The 24,221-nt window shown below is 40.3% G+C and overlaps 3 protein-coding genes across 5 annotated transcripts in view; 1 reads left to right on the forward strand and 2 right to left on the reverse strand.

The window, feature by feature from the left end:
- KIAA0319 (KIAA0319 ortholog) overlaps positions 1 to 6,141 on the reverse strand; it is a 33,476-nt gene extending 27,335 nt beyond the window's left edge. Inside the window, exon 1 of one of the 3 annotated variants that reach the window (XM_039325433.1) lies at positions 5,055 to 6,141. The gene's annotated coding sequence lies outside the window, so the exon portion shown is untranslated. Of the gene's footprint in view, positions 1 to 4,824; positions 4,958 to 5,054 lie in introns of those variants that run through there. The other 2 variants (XM_039325436.1, XM_039325434.1) reach the window with 2 other exon arrangements.
- A 740-nt stretch (positions 6,142 to 6,881) lies between these two features.
- On the reverse strand, positions 6,882 to 18,900 carry TDP2 (tyrosyl-DNA phosphodiesterase 2). The gene is made up of 7 exons (XM_039325411.1): positions 18,560 to 18,900; positions 18,022 to 18,104; positions 15,990 to 16,160; positions 13,791 to 13,882; positions 12,966 to 13,084; positions 11,108 to 11,278; positions 6,882 to 9,437 (listed from the first exon to the last, which is right to left on the reverse strand). The coding sequence occupies exons 1-7, from the start codon at positions 18,764 to 18,766 to the stop codon at positions 9,156 to 9,158; spliced, it is 1,125 nt and encodes a 374-aa protein (XP_039181345.1). The 5' UTR covers positions 18,767 to 18,900; the 3' UTR covers positions 6,882 to 9,155.
- A 111-nt stretch (positions 18,901 to 19,011) lies between these two features.
- On the forward strand, positions 19,012 to 23,059 carry ACOT13 (acyl-CoA thioesterase 13). The gene is made up of 3 exons (XM_039325412.1): positions 19,012 to 19,284; positions 20,426 to 20,610; positions 22,062 to 23,059. Exons 1-3 carry the CDS (start codon positions 19,201 to 19,203, stop codon positions 22,222 to 22,224), a joined length of 432 nt encoding a protein of 143 aa, XP_039181346.1. The 5' UTR covers positions 19,012 to 19,200; the 3' UTR covers positions 22,225 to 23,059.
- The last annotated feature ends 1,162 nt before the right edge of the window (positions 23,060 to 24,221 follow it).

Genomic DNA, 24,221 nt, shown 5'->3' on the forward strand with positions numbered 1-24,221 from the left:
GACAAGTGCCTCAATTTGAATGGTGATTATGTCGAAAAGTAATGTAATGTTGTAGTTTTCTAATGTGTATAATAAAAGTTCTATATCTGCGAGGTTTATTTCTGAATTGCCCTCATACATTAGGCACTCCAGTAACACCCTTTCGCAAGTAATAATATACTATTAATACTAATAGAAAGATTATGAATATCCCTTCACTCTAGCTCTTTTACAAGCATCTGCACCCAACACATCTGATATGGTTTATCCACCATTTGCCAAAAATAATTTTAATTAGGTAAATAATCCTCCCGGTTGTTCTCCAAAGACTGTGAGTTGTAGTGCTTGAAACCTCCCCCTCTTTTAACAGAAATTTCCTCTGATGCCCAAGCAGAGAAGCAACAATTTATTTTTTTTAAAAAGGCAACTTTTAAAACTTTGAAGACATTAACCCATTTGCAGCTATCCCTGAGCCCTTCTCTCCCATGTCCCTTTCCTTTCAGCAGCTCATTCTAGATCAGGGGTTCTCAACCTTGGCAACTTTAAGACTTGTGGACTTCAACTCCCAGAATTCCTCAGCCAGCTGGCTGAGGAATTCTGGGAGTTGAAGTCCACAAGTCTTAAAGTTGCCAAGGTTGAGAACCCCTGTTCTAGATCACTTGCTTTTCCTGAAATCCATGCAGTGGCGGCAGCTGAGAAATGTGAGTGAGATTCCCTCTGATTCTGTGCATCATATCATTGGAGACATAGATCTAAATACAAAACTAGGCTGCAGGCTATCTGCCCATGATTGACCATTTTTCTATAAATGAGGGCTGGCAAACTGGGATCAAAACCTAGGGGTTTTGGGGTTTTTTTTGCAATCTAGATGTTAAAATTTCCTCAATCACCATTTTTCCATTTTTAAATGTCTTGAATGTCAGAGCTGGCTCAGGAATTCTGGGAGTTGAAGTCCACGAGTCATAAAAGAGCCAAGATTGCCTACCCCTGGTGAATTGTTTACTTTTTGATTGTTGGTCTATTGTTATCAAACTACGTAGTTATTAAACCATGAAATATTTTTATTCACCTGCTATATCAGTGGTTCTCAACCTTTTTAATGCCGCAACCCCCAACCGGTCGTAAGTCGAGGACTACTCAACCAGTCATAAGTCGAGGACTACTCAACTGGTGCAGCACCGTTTGCAGAATGGGACTTTTGGCGGGCTCAGCAGGGCAGAGACAGCCTGGACAATTCCTATTGGCTTTTGAAAGCCAATAGAATTAGACTCTATTCAAGAGAGTCTATTCTATTGGCTTTCAAAAGCCAATAAAATAAAAGGGAGTAGCACAGCTAAGGAAAAGGGGGAAAAAATGGTGGACTGCATTGTTTGGCGACCCCCGTGAAATGGTCGTTCGAACCCAAATGGGGTCCCGACCCACAGGTTGAGAACCACTGTGCTATATGAATAAAAAAACAGATCACGGTTTTCCCCAAAGAGCAGAGCACGTTAACAAAAGAGAAACCGTTCTATTTCTTTGCTAGCTCACTCAACATCTGTACTTGAAGGTCTAATATTTTTCATAAGCAATGCCTCATCTAAATCATGAAATCAATGCCTTATCTAAAAAGAACAGTTAAGACTGACAACGGCATTTGAAACAGGTTAAAAAAAAATCACTCTCCTGCAATATTCCTACTTCTAGTCAAAAATAGAGTTTAACCAATTAAAAGGCTAATGGTGGAAAAATGTGCACAATGAGAAATGAACATTACAGATCTAAAAATGTGCTCTTTATAATAAAATGGATCTATCTATCTATCTATCTATCTATCTATCTATCTATCTATCTATCTATCTATCTACAGTTAGGAAGAGAGAATCAGTAGGGTGTAATGATTTAAGGCTTCAGGCTAGAAAGTGGGAGAGTGGGGGCTCTAGTCCTGCCTTAGGCACAAAGCCAGCTGGGTGACCTTGGGCCAATCACTTTCAACCTGAGGAAGGAGGCAATGGAAAACCATTTCCAAAAAACCTTGCAAAGAAAACAACAGGAACTAATCTAGGCAACAGGAAAGAGTCAACACTGACTTGAAGTGGGGGGGAGTTAGGAAGTGCAAGTTCTGCGCTGCTGCTATATTCTCACTTATGGTAATTCTGTCAATTAAACAATTGCCATAAGAATTAGCTCTGAGATAATCATCACCCAGACAAGGCTCCAGATGGTTAGCTCTAAAACAAAGACAAAACATGAGCATACAATATATGCCTCTGGTTAAAAGCTGAAGGAAATAAGACCACAAGTGGGAAGTATGGTTTCAGCAGACCAAGGTTCAGATATATATGATTAGTTTGAAAAAAAGATTAGCAACCCTAGCACAGAACAGTTATCATTGCATGTTAGTTCAGATGAAAAAAAAATCATCTGAAAAGTCTCATGAGGTCACCAGCACTTACAGGGACCCCACCTGTGAGAAATTTCTGAGACCACTGCAACACAATTTTACCATTATTTAAAATGGCTTTAAAAAAAAAAAAATGACTATTTTCTCTTGGGGATCTCTTGAAGCAGCCTAGAGCAGGGGTGGGGAACCTTGGCTCTTTTATGACTTGTAGACTTCAACTCTCAAAATTCCTGGGAGTTGAAGTCCACAAGTCATAAAAGAGCCAAGGTTCTCCACCTCTGGCCTAGAGGGTACCTTGGCACCAGCAATGGAGAGTTGCTATTCTTAGACCTAGAGAGTTGGACACCATCCCATTCAAAATGTGTAGTGTACAAAACTCATTATTAGGGAACTATAGTACCAGCATTGTTCATTGGCTCTCCGCTGACAAATACAACTAACAAGGATTTTGATGCTTAACACTGGGTTCTATGAATCAGCTTAGTCCCCGTATTTCCTCAAGCAAAGTGTACAACCCAAACTACAAAAAGATTGCCGTATTTCCTCAAGCAAAGTGTACAACTCAAACTACGAAAAGATTGACCATGCAATCGGTTAAGCAGCTCATCATGCATTGGCTGAAATAATACTATCTCTGCAGCTCAGTCACTTCCTTATTCAAGCTAAGCCCCATTGAGCTCAAGTAGACATGTATAAGATTGTGACATTAATGTCATGATTAGACATAAATGCATAGTGTATACCAAAGGTAACTTAACAGATTTTAAAATAGTAGAAACATGTGATCCATAGCCTTAAAACAATACAAATGGAACTCTTGCCAAGTGAACCCACCCTTTTTATTACCGTGGGAATGGAAAACCTCCATTGAGATAAATGGGGAAAATCTTCCGAGTAGAGAAACCCCAGGTTCCCCTGCAATAACTCTTATCACAGAGTTAAAGTCCTGGTTAGCTTTTAACACATTCTTTGTCTACAGATAGAGTAACAGTTTGAATGAAACATGATGTGAGGTTAAGGAACTGAAATCAAAATATTCTATCTAGAACAGTGGTTCTCAACCTTTTTAATGCCGCGACCCCCAACCGGTCGTAAGTCGAGGACTAAACTGGTCGTAGGTCGAGGACTAAACCGGTCGTAAGTCGAGGACTACCCAACCGGTTGTAAATCAAGGACTTTCCCTGCCCGGGAGCACCACGTATGCGTGGTGCCGCCCCCTGCGCCGGCCGAGGCGTAGCTGGCAAGAGGCAGAGACGAAGCAGGCCAACCACCAGCTGGGCCACCAGCTGGCCCAGCCCAAGGGAGGTAAGGTACCCACTGGAAAAGGGGGGGGAAAATGGCGGACAGCCTTGCTTGGCGACCCCGGTGAAATGGTCGATCGACCCCAAATGGGGTCGCAACCCATAGGTTGAGAACCGCTGATCTAGAATATGCAGCAAAGATTGCAACTATCTCTCCTTAAGCAAGTTATACCAGTGTAATGTATTTTTTCTCCTCATTGCACAAGTTATATAAAATGCAGCACAAAATATTTTTGAGAAATAATCATATAAAAATGGTCTGAGGTCTGTCAGTGACTTTTGTGATCACACATCAGAATCACTTTGAAATTGAAAATACTTGTTAGCTCATATGGATTTTACTACTCTATCTCAAAACCTGGATGCAAAAAGAAGGACCTTATTAAATACTGTATGTGAAAATAAGTGAATGCTATTCTATTCCAGTTCCCAAGGAGTAAACACCACTAAACTCAATGCTATTTACTTTTTCCCCATCACTCATAGGATTGCTCTGTTAAATCCTGACAACCAGCTTAAGAGTTGCCAGTTTTTGACACTCTATGCAGCTGTCTAAAATATATATGTATGCTATATTGGATGCTTTTTTTCAGTCTAATACTTTGTGTCAATTTTAAAGGGAGGACAAGCTGTCTAAAATATATATGTATTCTATATTTGGGTGCTTTTTTCAGTCTAATACTCAATTTTAAAGGGTGGGCACCAGTTCTGAATTCTTATTGTAACCATGCATCCCGTAAACATTGTGAACTATTCAATATAGGAAATGATAAATCACCCCCTACAAGCAAGCAATCCTATCCTTTGCCCTCAGCCTACTGTTGGCCAGCCTGCTTTTACCAAGAGCCTATCATTTCACAAAGTCTAATCAAGTCAATGTCCCCATCCTTCGGATCAACCTAATACATTTGTTTTTCTTCAACTTCAGCCAGGTGGGAGGGAGCGGTGGGCTTCTCACAGCGGCCTAGGCGGGTCTGTATGATTTTTTTTCCCCGCCTAGTCGCCACTGCAAGATCTGCGATGCGATCTGCCATGTTTTTAGGGAATATCGATCTGGGGGGGGGGGCTCAGAGCAGCATCACGAGCTCCTCAGATGAGATAAGATGAGAAGAGATGAATCGAGGCTTTTTGTGCGACCGCCCGGGGGAAGGGAGGCGCTACCTGGAATCGGTGAGGCTTGTCGCATTTCCTCCCGGCAAGCCATATATCGATTGGGGAAACTCCGGCTGAAGGGGCTTCGGATCTTACCCAGAAGCACCCCGTCAAGACCCGCAGCAGAAGCAGACGGCGCTTTCCCTGGGCTCACGGCTGCTGCGCTCACCCCAGCCGCCCGTTCCCCGCCCCCCACCCGGCAGCAGGCGAGGGGGGGGGGCAGCTCCGCTTCGTCTTACCTGGCGATGGTCGGCGGAAATCAGGCAGCGACGGCGACATCCGCGGGACGAAGCCGCCTCCATCCGCTTCTCTTCCCCAGGACTTGGGGAGCCGTTCAGTGCGCGGTCCAGGAAAAAAAAAAAAAAATGGGTGTGGACAGTCAGGGGCCAACTAGTGAAGGATGCTCAGTGCCGGGAGATGTTTGTCGGGAAGGTGGGAGGGAGGCTCTGGGCGTGCGCGCGTGTGGGGACGGCGCCTTCCTCGCTTGGCTTCTTTCAGACCCATTATCCCGCGTCCGCCAGCCTCCCTTTCGGCGACCAATCCCAACCTCGCTCACAGGGGCCGGTTTTGCACTCCCCTCGTTCTCTTACGGGACCCCAGAAGTCACCCGTGGAAGCCTCGGAGCGTCCCAAGGATAATCGGCGTCTGTGCACCAGACACAGGAGACCGGAAAGGGAGAACATAGTAAACACTCGGTGATTTTATACTGGATACTTTGGTAATTTCGTATTTATGCGGAAAGCAATAGCAAAGCTCCATATTTCTCTTACGGATGTTGTTGCTGCTGCTTTGTTTAATACAGGGGGAAAGAGAAAAAAAGCAATACCATAACAAAACATATTTATATAACATATGCCGGTGAAATACGGGCACTAACCTCACAATCGATACAAAAGCTACGTGTGGTGCAAAGAACCACGGAAGGATACATGCTCAGCATTATAAGACAGGATAGAAAGACCTGCACATGGATCATTAGAGAACAAACGAAAGTGTACAATATCATCAAGAGAGTAAAGAATTGAAATGGAAACGGGCTGGTCACACAGCGAGAAGAACTGAGGCAGGTGGACATAGAATGGATCCCACTTGATAAATAGAATGGATCCCACTTGATAAAAAGTGTCCATGAAAGAGACCTAAAACAAGATGGATCAATGACAGCGAGTATTGCAGGCCCAATTGCCAAAGACAGCTCACAATCGTATTGGTTGGAAACATGTGGAAGAGGCCTTCATTCTGCAGTGATAGACAATGGCTAAAATGATGATATTCTCTATATATGGAAATACACAGACTATAGACAAATTTCTTGTGTGTCCAATCATACTTGGGCAATAAAGCTATTCTATTCTATTCTGTTCTATTCTTTATACAATTCATTCAGAAAGTATTCAGACCCCCTTTGCTTTTGTCAGTTTTGTTATGCTGCAGCCTGATTCTAGTTATTGAAATTCATTTTTTTCCTAATTAATCTACGCTTAATACCCCATAATGACAAAGTGAAAACAGAATTTTAGAAATGTCTGTAAATGTATTAAAAAGAAAAAACTGAACTATCACATTGGCATAAGTATTCAGACCCTTTGCAACAACACTTGAAATTTAGCTCAGATGCCTTGATCATTGCTGACATGTTTGTACACCTTGATTGGAGTCCACTTGTTGTAAACTAAATTGATTGGACATGATTTTAAAAGGAACACACCTCTCTATAGAAGGCCTCACAGCTGACAATGCATACTTTAGTAAAGCAAAAGTCATGAGGTCAAAGGAACTGTCTTCAGAGCTCAGAGACAGGATTATTGCAAGGGTCAGACCTGGGGAAGGCTACTCTCTAACAGACCATTGTTTCTCAACCCCAGCAACTTTAGGTGTGTGGATTTCAACTCCCAGAATTCCTCAGCTAGCAGGGGAATAAAAAATAAAAGGACTGCAGCATTCTTTATCATGTGTCCTGAGCATTTTTTCACAATGTAAAGAAAAGGCTGCTGAGAAATCGCTTTGCAGGAAAGACTCTCACAACAGAAACCATGCACCAACCAACTTTATATTTAAGCAACCTCATGATTTCCAATTGTTTATTATTTAACATATGGCATATCATACACAGACTAGCAATATATATTAACATTTCATCTAGATTAGTAAAACACAATAAAATATAAATGCTAAAACAATCTATGTTGAAATACCAACGTCAAGGCCATATAACCATTGAAGCACAGCATCGTTTATATTAAAAAAAATTAGATATTGGACCACTGTATGCCCTCACCTGTGATCTATGGTTTGACGTAGGACCCCATAGTCATACTGAGGGGAGGATACCATGCCCCATTTATACAGAGTCCCAGCAGATGCCATGTAAAGTGCAAATCCTATTTAGGATTGCTCATTGCTGACACGGTAGTTCAAAGTTCAAATGACCTTTTTTATGGTCATTTATGTCTTCTTATGTCTGAGCGTTCAGCGACCCATTTGGCTTCCATTGGCAATAGCAGTTAAAATTGTCAGGCAGATGTTCTGCAAGTGCCAGTGGGGACTTCCTGGATTTGAGTCTTCTGACTGATAAGTGCATGCACCTGTAGGAGTGAGCTGTTCGTAATTTTTTTGTATATCCTCACTAGTGCATCTTTCCGTTGTAAAACCGGTGGTGCTATATCGCTCAGAATAGGAAGCCAGCAAGTCGGAGTGGTCTTAATATGGAGTGGTTTACTATATTATTACTATATTATTATAGTTGACAGCAAAGTAGCAGCAGTAGCGTCCTTTGAGTTTTGGGGTTCTATAAACTCCCAGGACTTGAAATGGACACTTGACATTAGAACCATCATTAAAAAGGCACAATGAAGAATGTTCTTCCTGCATCAAGTCAGGAAATTCAGACTGCCCCAGGAGCTGCTAACAGTTTTACAGAGGAATTATTGAGCCTGTTATTAGTACTTCTATAACTGTCTGGTTTCATACAGCAACCAAACAGGCAGGTACAGATTCCAACAGATAGCTAAGACTGCAAAAGAATTGCAACCAGTCTACCTTCCACAGAAGACCTGTATACTGTGTGGGTCAGGAGGAGGCCTGAAATGATATCTACAGACCCTTCCTGGACATAAACTGTTTCTTGGGATGCACTTTAGGGCATTGCATGCCAAGACCACTAGACACAGGGAAAGTTTTTTTCCCTTGTGCTGTTACTCTGCTGAACACCTAATTCTCACAGTCCTGTCTAATGTGTATGTATATTAACTCATATGGTATGACTGTAGTATTATTTATCCTTTTATTATGTTTAGATCTCCCTTTTACTTATTACTATTGTTGTTCTTCTCTCTATTGCTTTGCAAGTACACTAAATGCTTCTGTACTTCCTTGTGTGTCTAATCATATTTGACCAAATAAAGTACTCAATTCAATTCAATTGTAATATGCATTCCTTTCATATCCATCTAGTGGTTAGGTTAAGAAATAAACTACTAAGCTTCTGTATAGCAGGACATCTTATATTAGCATCAGCAGTTGGCTAATTAGAGAGCTGGAAATGTTGAAAACACAGTTAACACTGGAGCCATAAATTCCACTAATCGAAGCCTTGGCTTGAAAACAGAAATACAAGTAGAAGAGGCCTGTTCTTTTGCAACACAGCCCTTGCTCAGATTAGCTCTCTCTCCTTCAGTGTCCCTACCACCTTTCTGCCATGAAAAAAAACTGTTGTCTCTTCTTTTAGCCCCAGGTCCTATCATCTCCTGGAAGAAGTATGTCATGCAGAAGGTGCTTCTTTGGCTTTTGATTTTCCTCTGGTTAGAAAGCTCAGGGAACAAATAAGCAGCAGTAGGACCATGAAAAGTTAGGGGCTGAGCACTGAAGAACAGGTTTGGGTGGTGTTCACTAACAGCAACCCTTGATTCTTGAGAAGAACTAGGAATTAGAGGATATCCCAGCAATGGATTAATAGTCCTGAAATTATAGTCTATCTTTTTCTTCCTGAATTTATAATCTCCCCATTTCAGCTACCAAAACATAGTGTCATTAAAGTGGACTCACAAGAATGCTTTATTAAAAACAAATTATGATGTGTTTAGTAAACTATTCTATTCTTTTGAATAATATACACAACATAAAATAATTTCCTCCCACACATGCACAAATTAACTAAAATGTCTTCTGCATTGCATGGGATCTTAATATTTTAAATGGAATGTTCCATCTTTGCTAAGCAAGAATTCTCCAAACAAGTAAAATGAACTGCTTAGTTTACACGATTGTGAATCAAAATTAACATTAGAACTGGTTTAAAATTTTGAAGAACATAAAAATCGGAAAAGTGAAATGTTTTCTTCTTACAATATCACATCTAAATTGCAAAACAGTCCCCAGTGATCACTAGGAAATCTGCCACAATCTAGTTTTTCCAGACCAATCAAATCCAAACTCTGAGGAATAATCTGTCCACCAGCTGTTGCACCTCGGAAAAACAGACGATCAAACCGACTTTTGCACTTGTACTTTGCATTCAAATTATTGTTTTGGCTTGTATCCCATGTGTAGTGGCAATGTTCAGGCTTGCCCAAGAACTCCCAAATATCCAAAATATTGTTAGGTAAGCCACCCATTTTAGCAACCTGATAAAGATAAGAGCAGAAAGCGATAATAGAGCAGTAAACATAGTAATCATCATGTTGCTTTCAAGTCTGAATTACGTTCTCATCTGATATGTCAGAGGAATACAATATTATCTAACACAGTGGTGGCGAACCTATGGCACAGGTGCCAGAGGCGGCACTCAGAGCCCTCTCTGTGGGCACACGCCATTGCCCCAGTCCTAGGCCTTCAGCTGGGTTTTATAAAACCTTTTCATTTTAGGCCTCCGCCATGTTCAAAAAAAAAAAAAAGTCCAATCAGTCAATTTCAACTTCTTGCGGGGAAAAAGAGATCTTGTAATGTTGGAATTGATTGAACTTTTTAGTCCCACTCAGTCTGCCGTTACCACCATAGCCACACCCAGCCAATGGGCCACACCCACCCGGCACTTGACGATGCATAAGTGGGTTTTGGGTTGCAATTTGGGCACTCGGTCTCTAAAAGGTTCGCCATCACTGATCTAACACCATAGAAAATTACAGAAAAGCAAAAAACATCTATCTTCTAAAGTAATTCACACTCTTTCTTCTCTAAAATCAGTGGCCCTATCCAAGTGATTTTTATAAACTTGGAGATCAGTATTTTTTCCTGGTCATTGTGCATCAATTTGAAGACAAAAATCCTGCCTTTGATTAAGTATGGGCTGGTTCTTATAGAAAAATAATCCAGATATTACATTAAGGAAAAGTATGCCAATGCTTTTAGCTATCAAAGAATGAGTGATCCGGCCACCTTACTAGAGAACTAACAGTGATCAAGCAGACTGAGAGCGGGATAAAAAGAGGTAACAGTAACAGCAATTTTTGGGATACACAATTGGGAATATAGAGATATATAACAATCAACATTTAGATCTGTAACCACCACCAATATCCTGCTCAGTAAAGAATACCATGAATAATTCATTGAGGGGGAAAACGCATGTAATATATGGGGAAAATATCTTGTCTAGACAGGTAGCCCTTGACTTATGGCTTCCTGGGGTGGCTAGGGCTTTTTGCTGCACTGCTGTGGCTTCCTTAGGCAGATGCAGCTTCATGCGGCACTACTAGGCTTCAGCTTCACACCATGCTGCTGGGACTTCCTGGGATAGCCGAAGCTCTTGGGACAGCTGGGATTTGAGTCATGCTGCTGGGCTGTAGTTTTGTCCCACACTGCTGATGCTTCCTGGAGCGGCTGGTGTTTCCCAGGATGGCTGGAGCTTTGTGCTACACCGCACTACTGGGGCTTTCCACTGTTTTGCCCCTTAGGAGTTTCTTGCAGCCCCAGAGTGATGTGGTTCTGAGACTGCTGTTGTACAGGGTAGCCAAAAGGGCAAAGATGGGGAGGAGATGAATAGATGGGTAGTAGTGAAGAGGAGGCAGTCCCTTACTGCCCCTTGAACAGAGGCTCAAGGCCGGGAGGGACGTAGCCCAGAATGGCTTGGATTGGAGAGGGCCCTCAACTAACAACTGGTGGAATTTGGTTAACAATGTCAACTGGGATTGCCCTTGCTAAGCAATGAGGTCATGTGACACTGCTTAGCCACATTGCTTAGTGATGGAAGTTCTGGTCCCAACTGGTATTTTAATTTAAGGACTACCCGTAGGTACTGAGAAAGAAAATGCAAAGAAGGGTCTGAGAGAAAAGAAAAATATTTGTCCTAGCTTACCTCTTTGTCTCTTAAGTTTGTATCACCTCCAAAAATCACAGAACTTGACTCGGGTACCTCCGCCATTTTGGCAAGCACCAGTTTCAACTGTTTTAAACGTTCCTCACTGTGATCCTTAGTACTCTCCAAGTGGGAAGTCATAAGGCACAGGTCATTGCCAGAAATGTTTACCTGATTTTTAAAAAAAAGATGCATAGCATGAAAAAAAATAATTTACATTACTCAGTTCTCCCATTCCACCTTTTATTTTTGATCATCACAAAAATGAAGCCTTTTAAAGCTTGTAAATCCACCTACCCTTAATTTAAATTGAAACTAAATAAGGATGCAAGCTGTATTTATTTTAAGTTATCAGTGATCTCCTACAATAATAAATTAATTTGTTGCCAACCACTCTTCCCCTAAATAACACACTCAGACCAAATTCTATCAGGACTCCCATTTTTCCCGGACAAGCCACCTGCAGAAGCTGCTCTGGATTGGGACTCTCCTTCAATAGCTTTTTCCCCAGAAACAGCTCAACCCATATTTGAACGCTATTCCTTCTGAGAATGCTTGCCAACAACTGAGGAAGTAGCTTTTCCTCTTTCCTTGTGTTGCCTACCATATTGCCTGCTCAGACATCCTTGTAAATCAGACATGTCAAACTTGCGACGTCACACAACGTATCGGAGCTTTTTCGCCATAGCCAGCAATGGGGTGGGCGCGGCTCTAGTATGATGAAATCGGCCCGGGGGCCGGCGGTTTGACACCCCTGTTGTAAGTAAACAAGACGTCTGTCTGTCCCAAATGCAACTCCCAATGAGGCAGTACTGATCCAAAGGGCAGATACTACCCAATTGCTTTGTTTCCTTTAGGCAGGGAATATCATGCCTAGAGGTCCATCAGTCCAGTGGTCCCTCTAGGTCCTTCCACTTCCCAGCCCCACTGGGACTCACTAGCATAGATATATTTGGTGTTCCCAACTGCTTCCCAATTCTGTTTAGTTTTTCAGAGGGGCTTCACTTTCTTACATAGAACTGGAATATGAAAGTAGGCAAGAGTGCCTTGATTTTAGGGGATCACCTTGGGAAACACTTGGAATTAGGCTGTGGCAGATGAGTGGCAAAGATAAATCCCTCTGCCTACAGCTCATTAACCACGCTCAAGTGTAACAGCAATGAGCACAACCCTCTCAAATTTCCTTGTGACCTCCTAGGACAGTGTTTCTCAACCTTGACAATTTTAAGGCATGTGGACTTCAACTCCCAGAATTCCACAGCCAGCAATGCTGGCTGTGGAATTCTGGGAGTTGAAGTCCACATGCCTTAAAATTGTCAAGGTTGAGAAACACTGTCCTAGGAGGTCACAGCTCATGTTTTAGAGCCCCGAAATTGGTTGATTAATATACTAAAGGTCACCCAAGTTAGCACATCCATAGTGACATTTTAATCCACAGTCCATCGTTTTTTCAAAGTATGCAGAATAGTAATGACATACTTTTTTACACTATTGTCAAGTATAAGAGAAAATGAAAAAACACAAGTATAGTTGATCGTTTCACATATAGTGCTAAACCTAATACGGCAATAAGTGAAAATTTAGCTTTTCAATCCATTTGTAATATTACAGAAAAGTTCTCATATATTTTGATTTTGTCCAAACATATTTATGTTCCATAATACAAAGAGCTAATATACAAAACTAACTTGTAAAAATAAAATAACAGTTCAAAGTTTATAGTGAGAATACCCATTTCCTTCCATACTAATGTCCCATTAACTTGCTTTTAAAAAATCTTGACTATAGGTTATAGGAAAAGCTGTTTTTTCATGTTTTAAACAATTTTCTCCATAAAGCTGATGTAAAACTCACTTACATATACTGCTAATAAATTTCTCATCATAGAGGTTGTAGGAAAAGCTGTTATTTCATGTTTTAAAACTTTTACTCTTGATTTTTTTAGCATGATGGCGGTAAAATAACCATCCGTATTACCTGGAGAGACAGATGGTCAAACATACACAAAAAAAGAAACGTCAACATCATGGTATTTCACTCAGAATTTCCACACAATAGAAGACATTAGCCTTGAGTCTGGAGGAATTTCAGACATGTATTACATCCTTATTTTTATTTCTCATTTTAAATTAACCCCATTAAACAAAGTTTCATCTTTTTTTGGACCAAGATTACACTTGGACTTTGCATGAGAAGCTGAAACCTGCAATCCCAAAGCTGTGCATGCAAAAGGAAGTAAATTGGGTTTAATTTATATTATTTAAGCACAGTTAATCCAATTATTTCCCATGCATTTAATAATTTCTAGTTTTAGTTATACACTGAACTGGTACACAACTTTTGGAGTATTCTGGAAAGTTCCCCAAAGGTTTAGTTTAAGGGATTATATATGTCAAGGTTAACAACATGTTTTTCAGTCTTGGTTATAATGAAGTGTAATTAGGTAAAAACTTCTGAAGTTCACACAGCCACACCAGATACATCAGGATGAAATTCACTAACTCACATTTATGTATTCCAACCATAGTTTACCTCTTCCTAGGAAACTAGTATAATCAACTTTCTGCAGCTCAATATAGTGGCATTATACAGTATCATAAAAATACCATTGTATTTGCAGTTGTTGCATTAAGCTGGGAGGGACTACTATAACTTCATGCATTAAATTGATAACTTCATTTACCTGGAATAATTGTGTAACTGACTGCTCTCTTCTGGAGGTAACTTAAATATACAGGAATAACCTCTTGTAAAAACACCACATCTGGGCTGTATCTAAATTAAAAAGAGACATTTATAATGAGACATATTGTAACTGTAGGAAGAAAAGCAAAGTTATGGTACTGGTACTAGCAACTGAATGGAGAATATTTCACAATTTTCCAAACTTAATTTCTTCTAGCCCTTTTTAAAATAACCAGTGCATCAATTCACACTTTCCAGGTTTTATTTAGGGTACTAAAAGTTCTGGGTTGCTTGAGATGTGATGTGAAAACCTTGTGATGATTCTCTCACAAAAGTTATTTCTGAATGTTACTTACGTATCAATGATATTCAAGCATATGATAAAACTATATAATGTAAGCAAACCTCTGTCTCATAGAATTCTGCACTCCTGCAATGCAGCTATGAGACTAGACATTTTAATTCATTAATCATGGACTAGTTTTATATATAAATCTTAAAACCATTTTAATTTTTCTTACATGAATCCAGTTTAAAACTCATGCTTTGAAATTAGCTTATTTCATTACAATATTGCAATCTGATCTTATACAGTTCATAAAGTTAAGATGGCAATTTTGATAAACTATGTGGGCATGTCTGTGGGCATTTGATAACACTTCTAACCATGTCTGTCTGTCTGTCTGTGTATACTCTGTGTGTGTGTGTGTGTGTGTGTGTGTGTGTGTGTGTGTGTGTGTGTGTGTGTATGTTTTCTGAGGTTTTCGTGGGTGTTTGTATGTAGGTCTTTGGTTATTCGGGTTTTTTCCCGCGTCAAATTGGAAGTGTCTTGGCTTCTAGGAGCATGAAGCCGAAAACACCAGCCTGAAGATGACGAATGAGACTTCATCGAAACGTCGCCAAGACACTCCCAATTTGACGCGGGAGAAAACCCAAATAACCAAAGACCTACATACATACATATATACATATATACATACATACATACATACATACATATATATATGCTGGAAAATTTGCATAAAAATACGACTCCTGGGCATGTCTATAGTACGAATAAAATACGAACACCAGGAGAATATAAATATAAAAATATACTTTACTAAAAGCTGCCAAGCTTTCGTTTGGAAACTCCAAACATCATCAGGGCTAAGGAGCCAGTAAACAATGATGACTTAAATGGGTTTTGCCGGCATCTGCACCCGGCTCATGGACCGCGTCACCAGTCCCGGCCGGTGTTCCAGATGTTTCTTTATTACTCTCCTTGCTCTTCCTTCTATGGTTCTTCCGGATCATTCCTTCCACTATCTCATTACTAACATTCATCTCCCCCACCACCCCTTTATCCTTATTTCCTTCCATAGTACTGACCCTCATCCCCTTTTTGTTTTCATTTTCCAAAGTAACTTGCTAACTACAACTGCATCTACTCAGAGGAAGCACTGCAATTCTTTAATAATCTTCTCTATGTATTACTGCAGTGTATTATAGATGACATGCTTTAAAGATTTCAGATTTTTTTTAACCTTAAATAGCATAAATGACTGGTGCTAGCTAACTTTAATATTTATCAACCCAGATCCCCACGCAATACCATCATCCAAATACAGAAAATGGTCATTAGAAATAATGGGAGCCATCTGAGGGCTGTCTTTGGCAGAAATTTTGCAATAGTAATTTTGATTTAGGTCCTTTTAATTTGCTTGTAGCCTTGTCCAAAACATGCTTTAATAAGCATTCTAGAATTACTAAGATTATAAATATGAGGAGAATGTTAAATCGAGAATAATGACTGAATAAAACAGAGAAGAAACACAAATCTAAGATTAATGTTTTAGAAGCACAGTAACTTACTCTCCAATTCATGCAAATTAAAAATAATTATTTCTACCATATTCTAGATGAGTAGTTATATTTTATTGATACAAAAGAAATAAAGAACTTTGCCATCAAGCAAAGTAACACATTTTTGCCGCAAAGCCTTAGAGAACCTAAACCTTTTTGTTACTTAGAGACTTAAATGCATAAATATTTTAGCATTGTATTACAAAAATATTCAACTCGTATTAAAAAAGTAGCTAGTACAAAACAAAAGCATAATATAGTCCAGAGCATGCTTGTTCTATAATTAATCTCATTCAATCGTTGGGGCTTATTTCTACTAGATGCCCATAGGATTACTATGATAGATACTTACAAAGCTAGATAGGAACAGACTCCCCGTGCCCTTTCTTGCAGATTATTTGAATCCAGGCCATCAATATTCCAAGTAATTAAAGAAAAAGTGCTGTCATCTTGTGGGTAGATGCCTGCAGCTTCCACTGCAGCAGCTACAGTACTGGTAGTTGAATGATCAGCTAGCTCAACACTGGAATGCACACACACAAATTAAAGCATATTACCTAAAGCAATTTTCTCCAGAACATTTACTTATCCACAGATTTTAAAAACTAATTTTAGAAAATTGCCATCTGCAGTAGGTCCAATTTACTACATAACATGCTATGGTTGTCACAGAAACATTTAGAATTTTTCACATCAGAGATCAGCCTTGAAGCTATGTGGGCATCAATTTCCCTATGGTGCCCTAAGGTTTTAGCTTGGCATGTGAAACTTATCAAGTGTAATTTGTTAGCCATGATTTCTTGGTTTCACACTATCTGAACCAGATAAATTACAGATAGTTCTCAAAACTACCAAAATTTCTACTGTTAAGCAAGACAGTTGTTAAGTGAGTTTTGCCCTTTGACCTTTCTGGTTACAGTTGTTAAATGCAGTTGTTAAGTTAATAACATGGTTGTTAAGTAAATCTGGCTTCCCCATTGACTTTGCTTGTCAGAAGGTTGCAAAAGGTGATCACATGATCCTGGGACAATGCAACCATTATAAATATGCCAAGTGGTTGAATTTTGATCATGTGACCACAGGGATGCTGAAAAATGGTCAAAAGTCACTTTTTCAGTGTTGCTGCATCTTCAAACGGTCACTAAAGTCGAGGACTACCTGTATTTGTTTAACTATATGTGAAAAATAAGGCATAGCACATTACATGTATCTAGCTATAACTTTTAAGCAAGCTGAGAAATGTTAACTATAGCTTTTCATCAGTGCTACCATTTTCATTTTCTACAATGGCTTGAACAATTATTTAAAGGATAGTACCAACTGCACCACAACTATTTCTACCTAAGACAGGGACAAACTAGAGTTTCTCCCCCCCCCCAAATATTTTAGGCTAAACATGTCCACCCACCCTGGACAGCTGGTAATACGGCCCCACAAGGTCATTTAAAATATAAAAAGGAAGTTTGTTATTTATACAGATAGTCCTCGACTTACAACCACAACTGAGCCCCAAATGTTTGTTGCTAAGTGAAACAGTTAAGTGAATTTTGTCACCTAACAACCAGTTGTAAATCAAGAACTATCTGTATACATTAACTAGTTATATATTTTATATGCGGCCCAAGACAACTCAGTGCAGCTCAGGCAAGTCAAAAGTTGGATGCCTGTGTTTTAGACTATTCCTACAATCCCTTGGCAATGGCTATGACATCTGGTCAACTGGCAGGGAAATTCAAAACATCTCAAGTATATCAGTTTGACTATAGTACTCCTATTTAAAGATCTATAGGGATTCACTACAAATAGAGGAAAGTCAGAGCCCTGTTAAGACTTGGAACCAATGCTGACCTAAAAAGTTTGGTTGCTGTGAATCATATTGCACTAACTCCATGCAGTAGCATGCAATAATTTTTTTAAAGAAATCCATTATATTAGAACTTATGCATAAATAATTTATGCATAAATACCAAAATGATCAGGTAGGGTCCAAGTCAGCAAGCAGGGTTGTAGGTATGTCATTTTGCATGGGGAACTATGTTCTGCTCCACACAACACCAAGTTTCATTTCTCTGTCAACTTTCAACCTCATAATTATGAACAGTGGCTGTAAAAAAAAAATCCCTTAACAAATTTGAAAATGAGGAAAGAGTGAAAAGTCACTCTCTCTCTCTCTCTCATCCCAAATCACCTCACAAAGTTGTGATAAGGAAAATAGGAAGAGGAAGGTATGTTGGAGATGTTTGTCACCTTGAGTTATTCGTAATAATAATAATAAAGGTGGGATATAAATAAATAACAAATAAAAGGGATTAGCATGGCCATATAACTGAGGGAACGAAAGATTTTCCCTCCTTTTCTCCACAAAGAGCCTTGGCATAACTTACGGAGCCCCTGTGGCGGGAACTGGGTGAGGCATCCTGTTGACATCTTGCTCAGGAGAGGAGTCAAAGAACGAATTCAGCGCCTTCTACAAAAGAAAAGTCAAATCCTAGTCCTCAACTTACGACCACAATTGTGCCCAAAATTTCTACTGTTCAGTGAGACATTTTGCCCCATTTTACGCCTTTTCTTGCCACAGTTGATAAGCGAATCACTGCAGTTAAGTCAGTAACCTGTTTGTTAAGCGAATGTGGCTTCCCCATTGACTTTGCTTGTCAAAAGGTCGCAAAAGATGGTCCCAGGGGCCCCGGGACCCTGCAACCATCATAAAGGCCAAGCATCTAAATTTTGATCACCTGACCATGGGGATGCTTGCAACGTTGGTAAATGTGAAAAACGGTCATAAGCCATATTTTTCAGTGTCGTTGTTAACTTCGAATGGTCACTAAACGAACTGTTGTAAGTCGAGGACTACCTGTATCGCGGTGGAGGTCCAGGAAGTCGCAGAACGAGGCAGGAAGAAAGACTCAAAACGGCACCTACCTGCATATCCCAGCCGTTCTCGGCCAAGTAGCGCTCAGCCGCGGCTGCGCCACTATTACTGATGGAGGCAAACTCCAAGCAAAGCCGTTTCTGCTGCTCCTCCAGGTCTTGCCGCGGCCCGCTTCCCTCCGCCGAGTGGACGCGCGGCCGCTCCTTCGCCTCGGAGGCCGCCTGCTCCACCTCCCCGTCCGCACGGCCGCCCTCCATCGCCTGGAATAGTTATTTCTAAAAGACTCTTCTGCAGCGCTTAAACGAGTAGAGGCCCGCCAGCGTTCCCCAGTCACTTCCCGTCGAAGCGAAAAGGTTGCGCATGCGTTACAGAGAATCTGCATGCTCGGAATTTCCTGTGTTTTCCAGCGCGCGCGAGGTCGTCGGAACGCGGAGGTGCGGACAGGCGATTCGAAAAAATGCTGAACGTTCGACGCGCTGGTTTGCACTGACTACCACGGATTAAAAGCGCTGGGGGGGGGGAGGGATTTGCGATTCTGCATATGCTAATCATCTGTTCTTTTGGGAACTGGACGTAGATTTTCTCATATAGCGCTGCGTTGCTTCGTGGTACCGCCGCAGTTTGAAGCTGCTCGTAACTGCCTGTTTGGGGATCGTTCTTGCTCTGAAAGAATTCCACGTTTGATGCCACTATGGCTCACGTCACCATTCAAACTCTTCGCGAGGTGATGAAAGTCATGTTGGAGTCGCCCGGCTTCGATCGGGTGGCGAATAAGGTAATGAGGTGTTGGGTTCATGTTGCTGATTTTCCCGGGTTGACCTTGAACAGACTGACCGAAAGGTTGCAGCAGCTACTGTAAATCATGGCCTACTGTATCCTTTCAAGGATGTTGAAGTAGAGCCACCTTAATCTTTTGGGTTAGCTAAAAATCAGGAGTCTGATAAGACCCTTTTCAGACGAACACATTTTATTAAAAGGTATTAAGCTTTTGTAAACCATAACTCACTTTTTCAGACACAATGGAATGGCTGGACTGATACAGAATTTAAATTCAGATGGGGGGGCAAGGGGAAAACAGAATGGTCACGCAGGTGACATGTGACACAGCTTACAAGTACCTTGTCCAATCACAATTATAATGTGTTAAAATATACTGTGTTTGCTGAGACCTGAGATAGTGTGAAATTTTTAAAATGATAATTTTATTAAAGGTTACAATTAAAAAGATAAGCCAATGCAAATCGAAAATATAGGAGGTGAAGAAAAGAAAAAAAAGAATAGAAAAATAGAGACAAAAGAAATATATAAAGAAATAACTTTCCCCTTCACCGCAACACGTATAAACAATGTTCAGGGAAGCTTTTATCAGTCAAGATCTGAAACAGGAGAACTACATTGTCAACCTAGAGATTATTGAGTGGGCTAATTCATATATGTATCTATATACTACTAAAACTCCCTTTGTGTTTATCGGTGCCCCTATTTGTACTTCAAGTTAGTGCAAATGGTGTATTGTACTGCAACAAAATTTGAATCAAGGTACTTAAAGTGTACTAATTCTAAAAATGTATAAAATAATCCAAGAATTTAAATTTCTACAATGTTCAGATCAGTTTTATTTGCAAAGTTATGGCCACCCAGGGGCAACTGCAGCAAAAGATTCTACCATCATCCATGTAAAAGAGTTACCTTGGAAAGAACTTCCAAGAAGTACAAACTTATCCTCTGCCCAATATTTAAGTAAATTTGCAAATAAAGTAACTCAAAGTTATTCAGGATGTGTGAATGCTGACTGAAAGTGGAAGTAAAGTAGAATGGAATCTTTATTCTACTCAATAGAAAGCCAGCATGTGCTTATAGGGTGCAGATAAAATTCACTGAGACATTATGGAACTAGATTTCTATTTCTCTTCCAGATGAAGATGGTCTCCGCGAACCCTGGAAAAGTTGTCTGTGAAATGAAAATTGAAGAACAGCACACAAACAGAGGAGGAACTCTGCATGGGGGCCTGACAGCAACTTTAGTAGATATTGTGTCAACAGCTGCGCTAATGTATTCTGAAAGAGGAGCACCTGGCGTCAGTGTGGACATGAACATTACGTAGGTATCAAACTTGGCGAAGGTTATTTCCATGCTTGTTTCCTTTTATCTGAGCCTTCATTCTGCACTGAGTGTGACAAATCCAACTTGTATTAATTCCAAGACATCATCAGTCCAGTCCAATGCTGTGATACTACTGGCTGTATAAATTTAAATACTTTTTGGAAAGCTAGATTTCTATATCCAGATTCTTCAGGGGTTCTAAAAGGTAGTGAAATATTCATTAGTCACGCTTTTGTTTTGAAGTACCCAAATCATTATTTTAGCTTTATTTTTGTAGTAAGCCATTACTATTCATTACTATTACTATGTAAGGAAGTGAAACAAGAACTAACAGACCCATCTGCCTTATATCAATCTCGAGGGAGAGGTGTCTGTGGCTTCAGAGGAACGTGGGGAAGAGCAGGCCAAGGCAGGCCAGGGCCCTTCTGAAGTAGAACAGGTTGAACAGGAGAGACAGAGTTCAGGCGATGAGCAAGGGCCACCCCCACTGGATCCTCGAGCAGGGAGAATGGAGAGAAGGAGGGAACAACACAGGCAGGCTCAACTACTCGGGAGGAGAGCGTCCCGCCTCTTTCCACAAGGCACACCTGGAGACTGAGATTTAAGGAGATGCTGTGGGGAGAGGCATTTGTCGGGAACAAACGCTGATTCCTTGGAGTTTTGTGTGTGTGTTGTTGCTGATCTCTTGTTCTGTGACTTCTGCTTGGAAACCCGGAAACTCTTTACCATTGGACTGGCTGACAACGTTGCTTGGATGTTTAAAGAGGTGGAGCTCTTGCCTCACTGTCAGGAGGCTATGAGTTTGATCCTAGGTAGTGGCAGAGATTTCTCCCTCTTGAGATCCATGTAGGCGTCACGAAGGGCATCCAGCCAGTGAACGTTCCGCTCCATTCAATTGCCCTGACTCCACCCTAATGCAAGGATTACAGGATTGTTAAAAGAAAAAAAAATGGAGATTGGACAAGGATTCTCTGGATGCAACATATACATTTTACTCTTATGTCTGAAAGCTTCTCCAAACCTATCACTCTGAACAACATCCTTTTCACTGCATTCTGTTTTAATGTACGTGTCATTCAGAAAGATTTTTATATATGCAAAATGAAATTAAGAAATTTAGGGTGGCATATATCATTCTGCTGTCCCCAAAATAGTGTTGGATAAGCATGACTAAAAGTGATGGATTGAGTCCCTCTGCGAATATCTCAGCTAAGCAGGTACAAAAATATCCAACAATTTATTCAGTACTCTTTTTTTGACTTTTATTAAACAGTCAAAAAGTTGCTTAGGCAGGAAATTTAGTGGCTGATTTTAATTCAGTCTCTTTCTTCTGTCGCCCTGCCTCAGAACGCTTAGAGGACAGTTGTAAGGGTGACTTGAAGGATGACAACAACACATATTGCCTTTCATTGTAAATGTAAGAAATATTTTTCCCTTCTGTATTCTAGGTACATGTCATCAGGTAAAATTGGAGAGGAAATCCTGATCACTGCTGAGGTTCTGAAGCAAGGAAAAACTCTGGGTTTTGCCAATGTGAATTTAACAGATAAGGCAACAGGAAGATTGATAGCTCAAGGGAGGCACACCAAGCACCTGGGACACCAGTCATAAAAAAATAAAATAAAATCCTGAGAAATCCAAGAACATAGGATGGAGGAGTGTACCACAGCAAGTTTCAAAAATTGAGGTGCAGTCGTTGGGTAATGAAATAATATTGCAACATTGAATTCTGTTTAAATTAAATTGTTGGCCCAAGGTCAGATGTGTTGGTGTATAAATGTATACACATGTCTGTACATGTATTTATATTTATGTGCACCATGTCTAGGGTGAATAAATAAGGTCGGCCTTTTGTTTGTTAATAGAACATACATGTTAAATAAATGTTTCTCCTGCTAGGAAAAATAGTAAAGTGGAGCTAATATAAGTGTGAACCTTGAAGCACTGAAGAAAAGATATAGAGAAAATAGTTTTTCTCCTGAAACTCAAAGTTTGCTTTTGAGTTTCAGTTGTGGGAGGGACAGATGATGACAGCAGCTTCTAAGCCACTATTTTTCAGCCTCAGCAATTTTTAAGCATGGTTGGCTGAGGAATTGTAGGAGTTGAAGTCCACATAGCTGCAGGTTGCTGAAGTTGAGAAACACTGTTCTAAGCACTGGATTGAATCAAAAGAAGCTGTTTTCCCCCCAGATGTAATTCTTCCCCTGCAGCTCTGGGAAAGACAAAACACTCAGGGAAGTGGTTTTCCATCTTTGGGAAGAGCATAAAAGGTGATGCTAGGAGGGTTTTCAAAAAGGTAACATGGGATTCAACTCACTGTGATTTCAGGGGGCTCCAGTTGCCTTTTGTATTGGTGCCTTTAAGCCACGGGATTCACCTGAATGTATTTCTTTTAATAGAGTGTTGAATGAGTGCCCACCTAATAAAAGAAGGTGAAAGTCCGAAATCTTTTAAATGGCAGTATTCTTTCCAAAAGAATTTGTTTTGTTAAAAAGTACTGAGAGGGATGAGAAAGGCTGCTGAAATGTTATTCAATAACATTTTGATCTAGACGTTTTAATTTCAGTGTAAAATCATTTCTGCTATGCTTACCACAACACCAGCAAGAACATTTTATCCCTTACTTTGGCACACATACTTACATCTTTTTATTCAAAGACTGTCCCAGAATCAGCTATACTGAATGTAGATGAGTGCAGAAAAAGCCTAAGAAGTGGTGGAAGGAGAAAGCAGAGGCTAGTGCACGAGTTACTTGGGATAAGATGGGCTGTCAATAAATGTAATAATAATAATAATAATAGCTTGGTCCTTGTGATTTTGTGCCTGTGGGACTTCTGGGTGCTCTGTTCTTTTGTGATACTTGGCTAATTATATTTCAGACATTGAGTTGCTCTTTCCGTTGCTCTTGATCCCATAACTGTGATGATCTCTAGAAAGATTTCTAAAAGGAAGAAACTCCTTGCATTGCTCAGCTTCTGCCTAGTGATTTTGCTTGGGTTCACTGTTTTATTGCAGCTGAGGGTTATTCGCTGCAGGTGGCAGAACTTAACAACCTTGGCTTATTTTGAAAAAAAGCTAAGGGGATCAGCCCTCTTTAGTAATTGGATGGCAGAGCACTGGGAAATCTCAGGGCTGTGGGCTATATATTTATTTGTTAAATTTATTCACTGCCTATCTCGCCACAGGACTACCCTGGACAGCTTACAACAGTAAAATGGGAAAAATAATTTAAAAATGTAAACATAACAATAGCAAAGCAATGAAACTATAAAAAGAAACAAGGAAAATACAATGATACGAATTTAAAAGATAGGTGGAGGAAAGCAAAAAGCATGGGGGGGGTGCGGGGGGAGGAAGTGTGGTCAGCTAATTAGTCAGCACCTGTATCTTGTAGCCATCTCCAGTGTGGTCCTCTCTTATTGAGTCATCTCTTTAGGTCATTTCAGCACCCAACTCTCTTACATTTTGACGTGTCCCAAGACTTTTTCATTGATTGTGAATTTGCTTGAAGATAAATATGCCTCTTGTGGTTTTCAGCAAATTGCAGTATTTGTCTTTTTAGACTGTTCCTCTCCAGCTTATTCAGAGATTAGATGCCTGCGTCAGTG

Source organism: Crotalus tigris, unplaced genomic scaffold, assembly GCF_016545835.1.
Source record: "Crotalus tigris isolate CLP2741 ecotype Arizona unplaced genomic scaffold, ASM1654583v1 scf7180000024337.5909745, whole genome shotgun sequence".
NCBI lineage: Eukaryota > Metazoa > Chordata > Lepidosauria > Squamata > Viperidae > Crotalus > Crotalus tigris.

Bases quoted from the DNA above. Each gene is read 5' to 3' on its own strand.
- TDP2 (XM_039325411.1), bottom strand. From the start codon at position 18,766: ATGGAGGGCGGCCGTGCGGACGGGGAGGTGGAGCAGGCGGCCTCCGAG. The intron at 13,085-13,790 runs GTAAATGAAGTT...CTGTCTCTCCAG, and splicing joins CAGTTACACAATTATTCCAG to GTAATACGGATGGTTATTTT. The intron at 11,279-12,965 runs GTAAGTGAGTTT...TTTAAAAATCAG, and splicing joins GAAATTTATTAGCAGTATAT to GTAAACATTTCTGGCAATGA.
- ACOT13 (XM_039325412.1), top strand. From the start codon at position 19,201: ATGGCTCACGTCACCATTCAAACTCTTCGCGAGGTGATGAAAGTCATG. The intron at 19,285-20,425 runs GTAATGAGGTGT...TTTCTCTTCCAG, and splicing joins TCGATCGGGTGGCGAATAAG to ATGAAGATGGTCTCCGCGAA. The intron at 20,611-22,061 runs GTAGGTATCAAA...TCTGTATTCTAG, and splicing joins AGTGTGGACATGAACATTAC to GTACATGTCATCAGGTAAAA.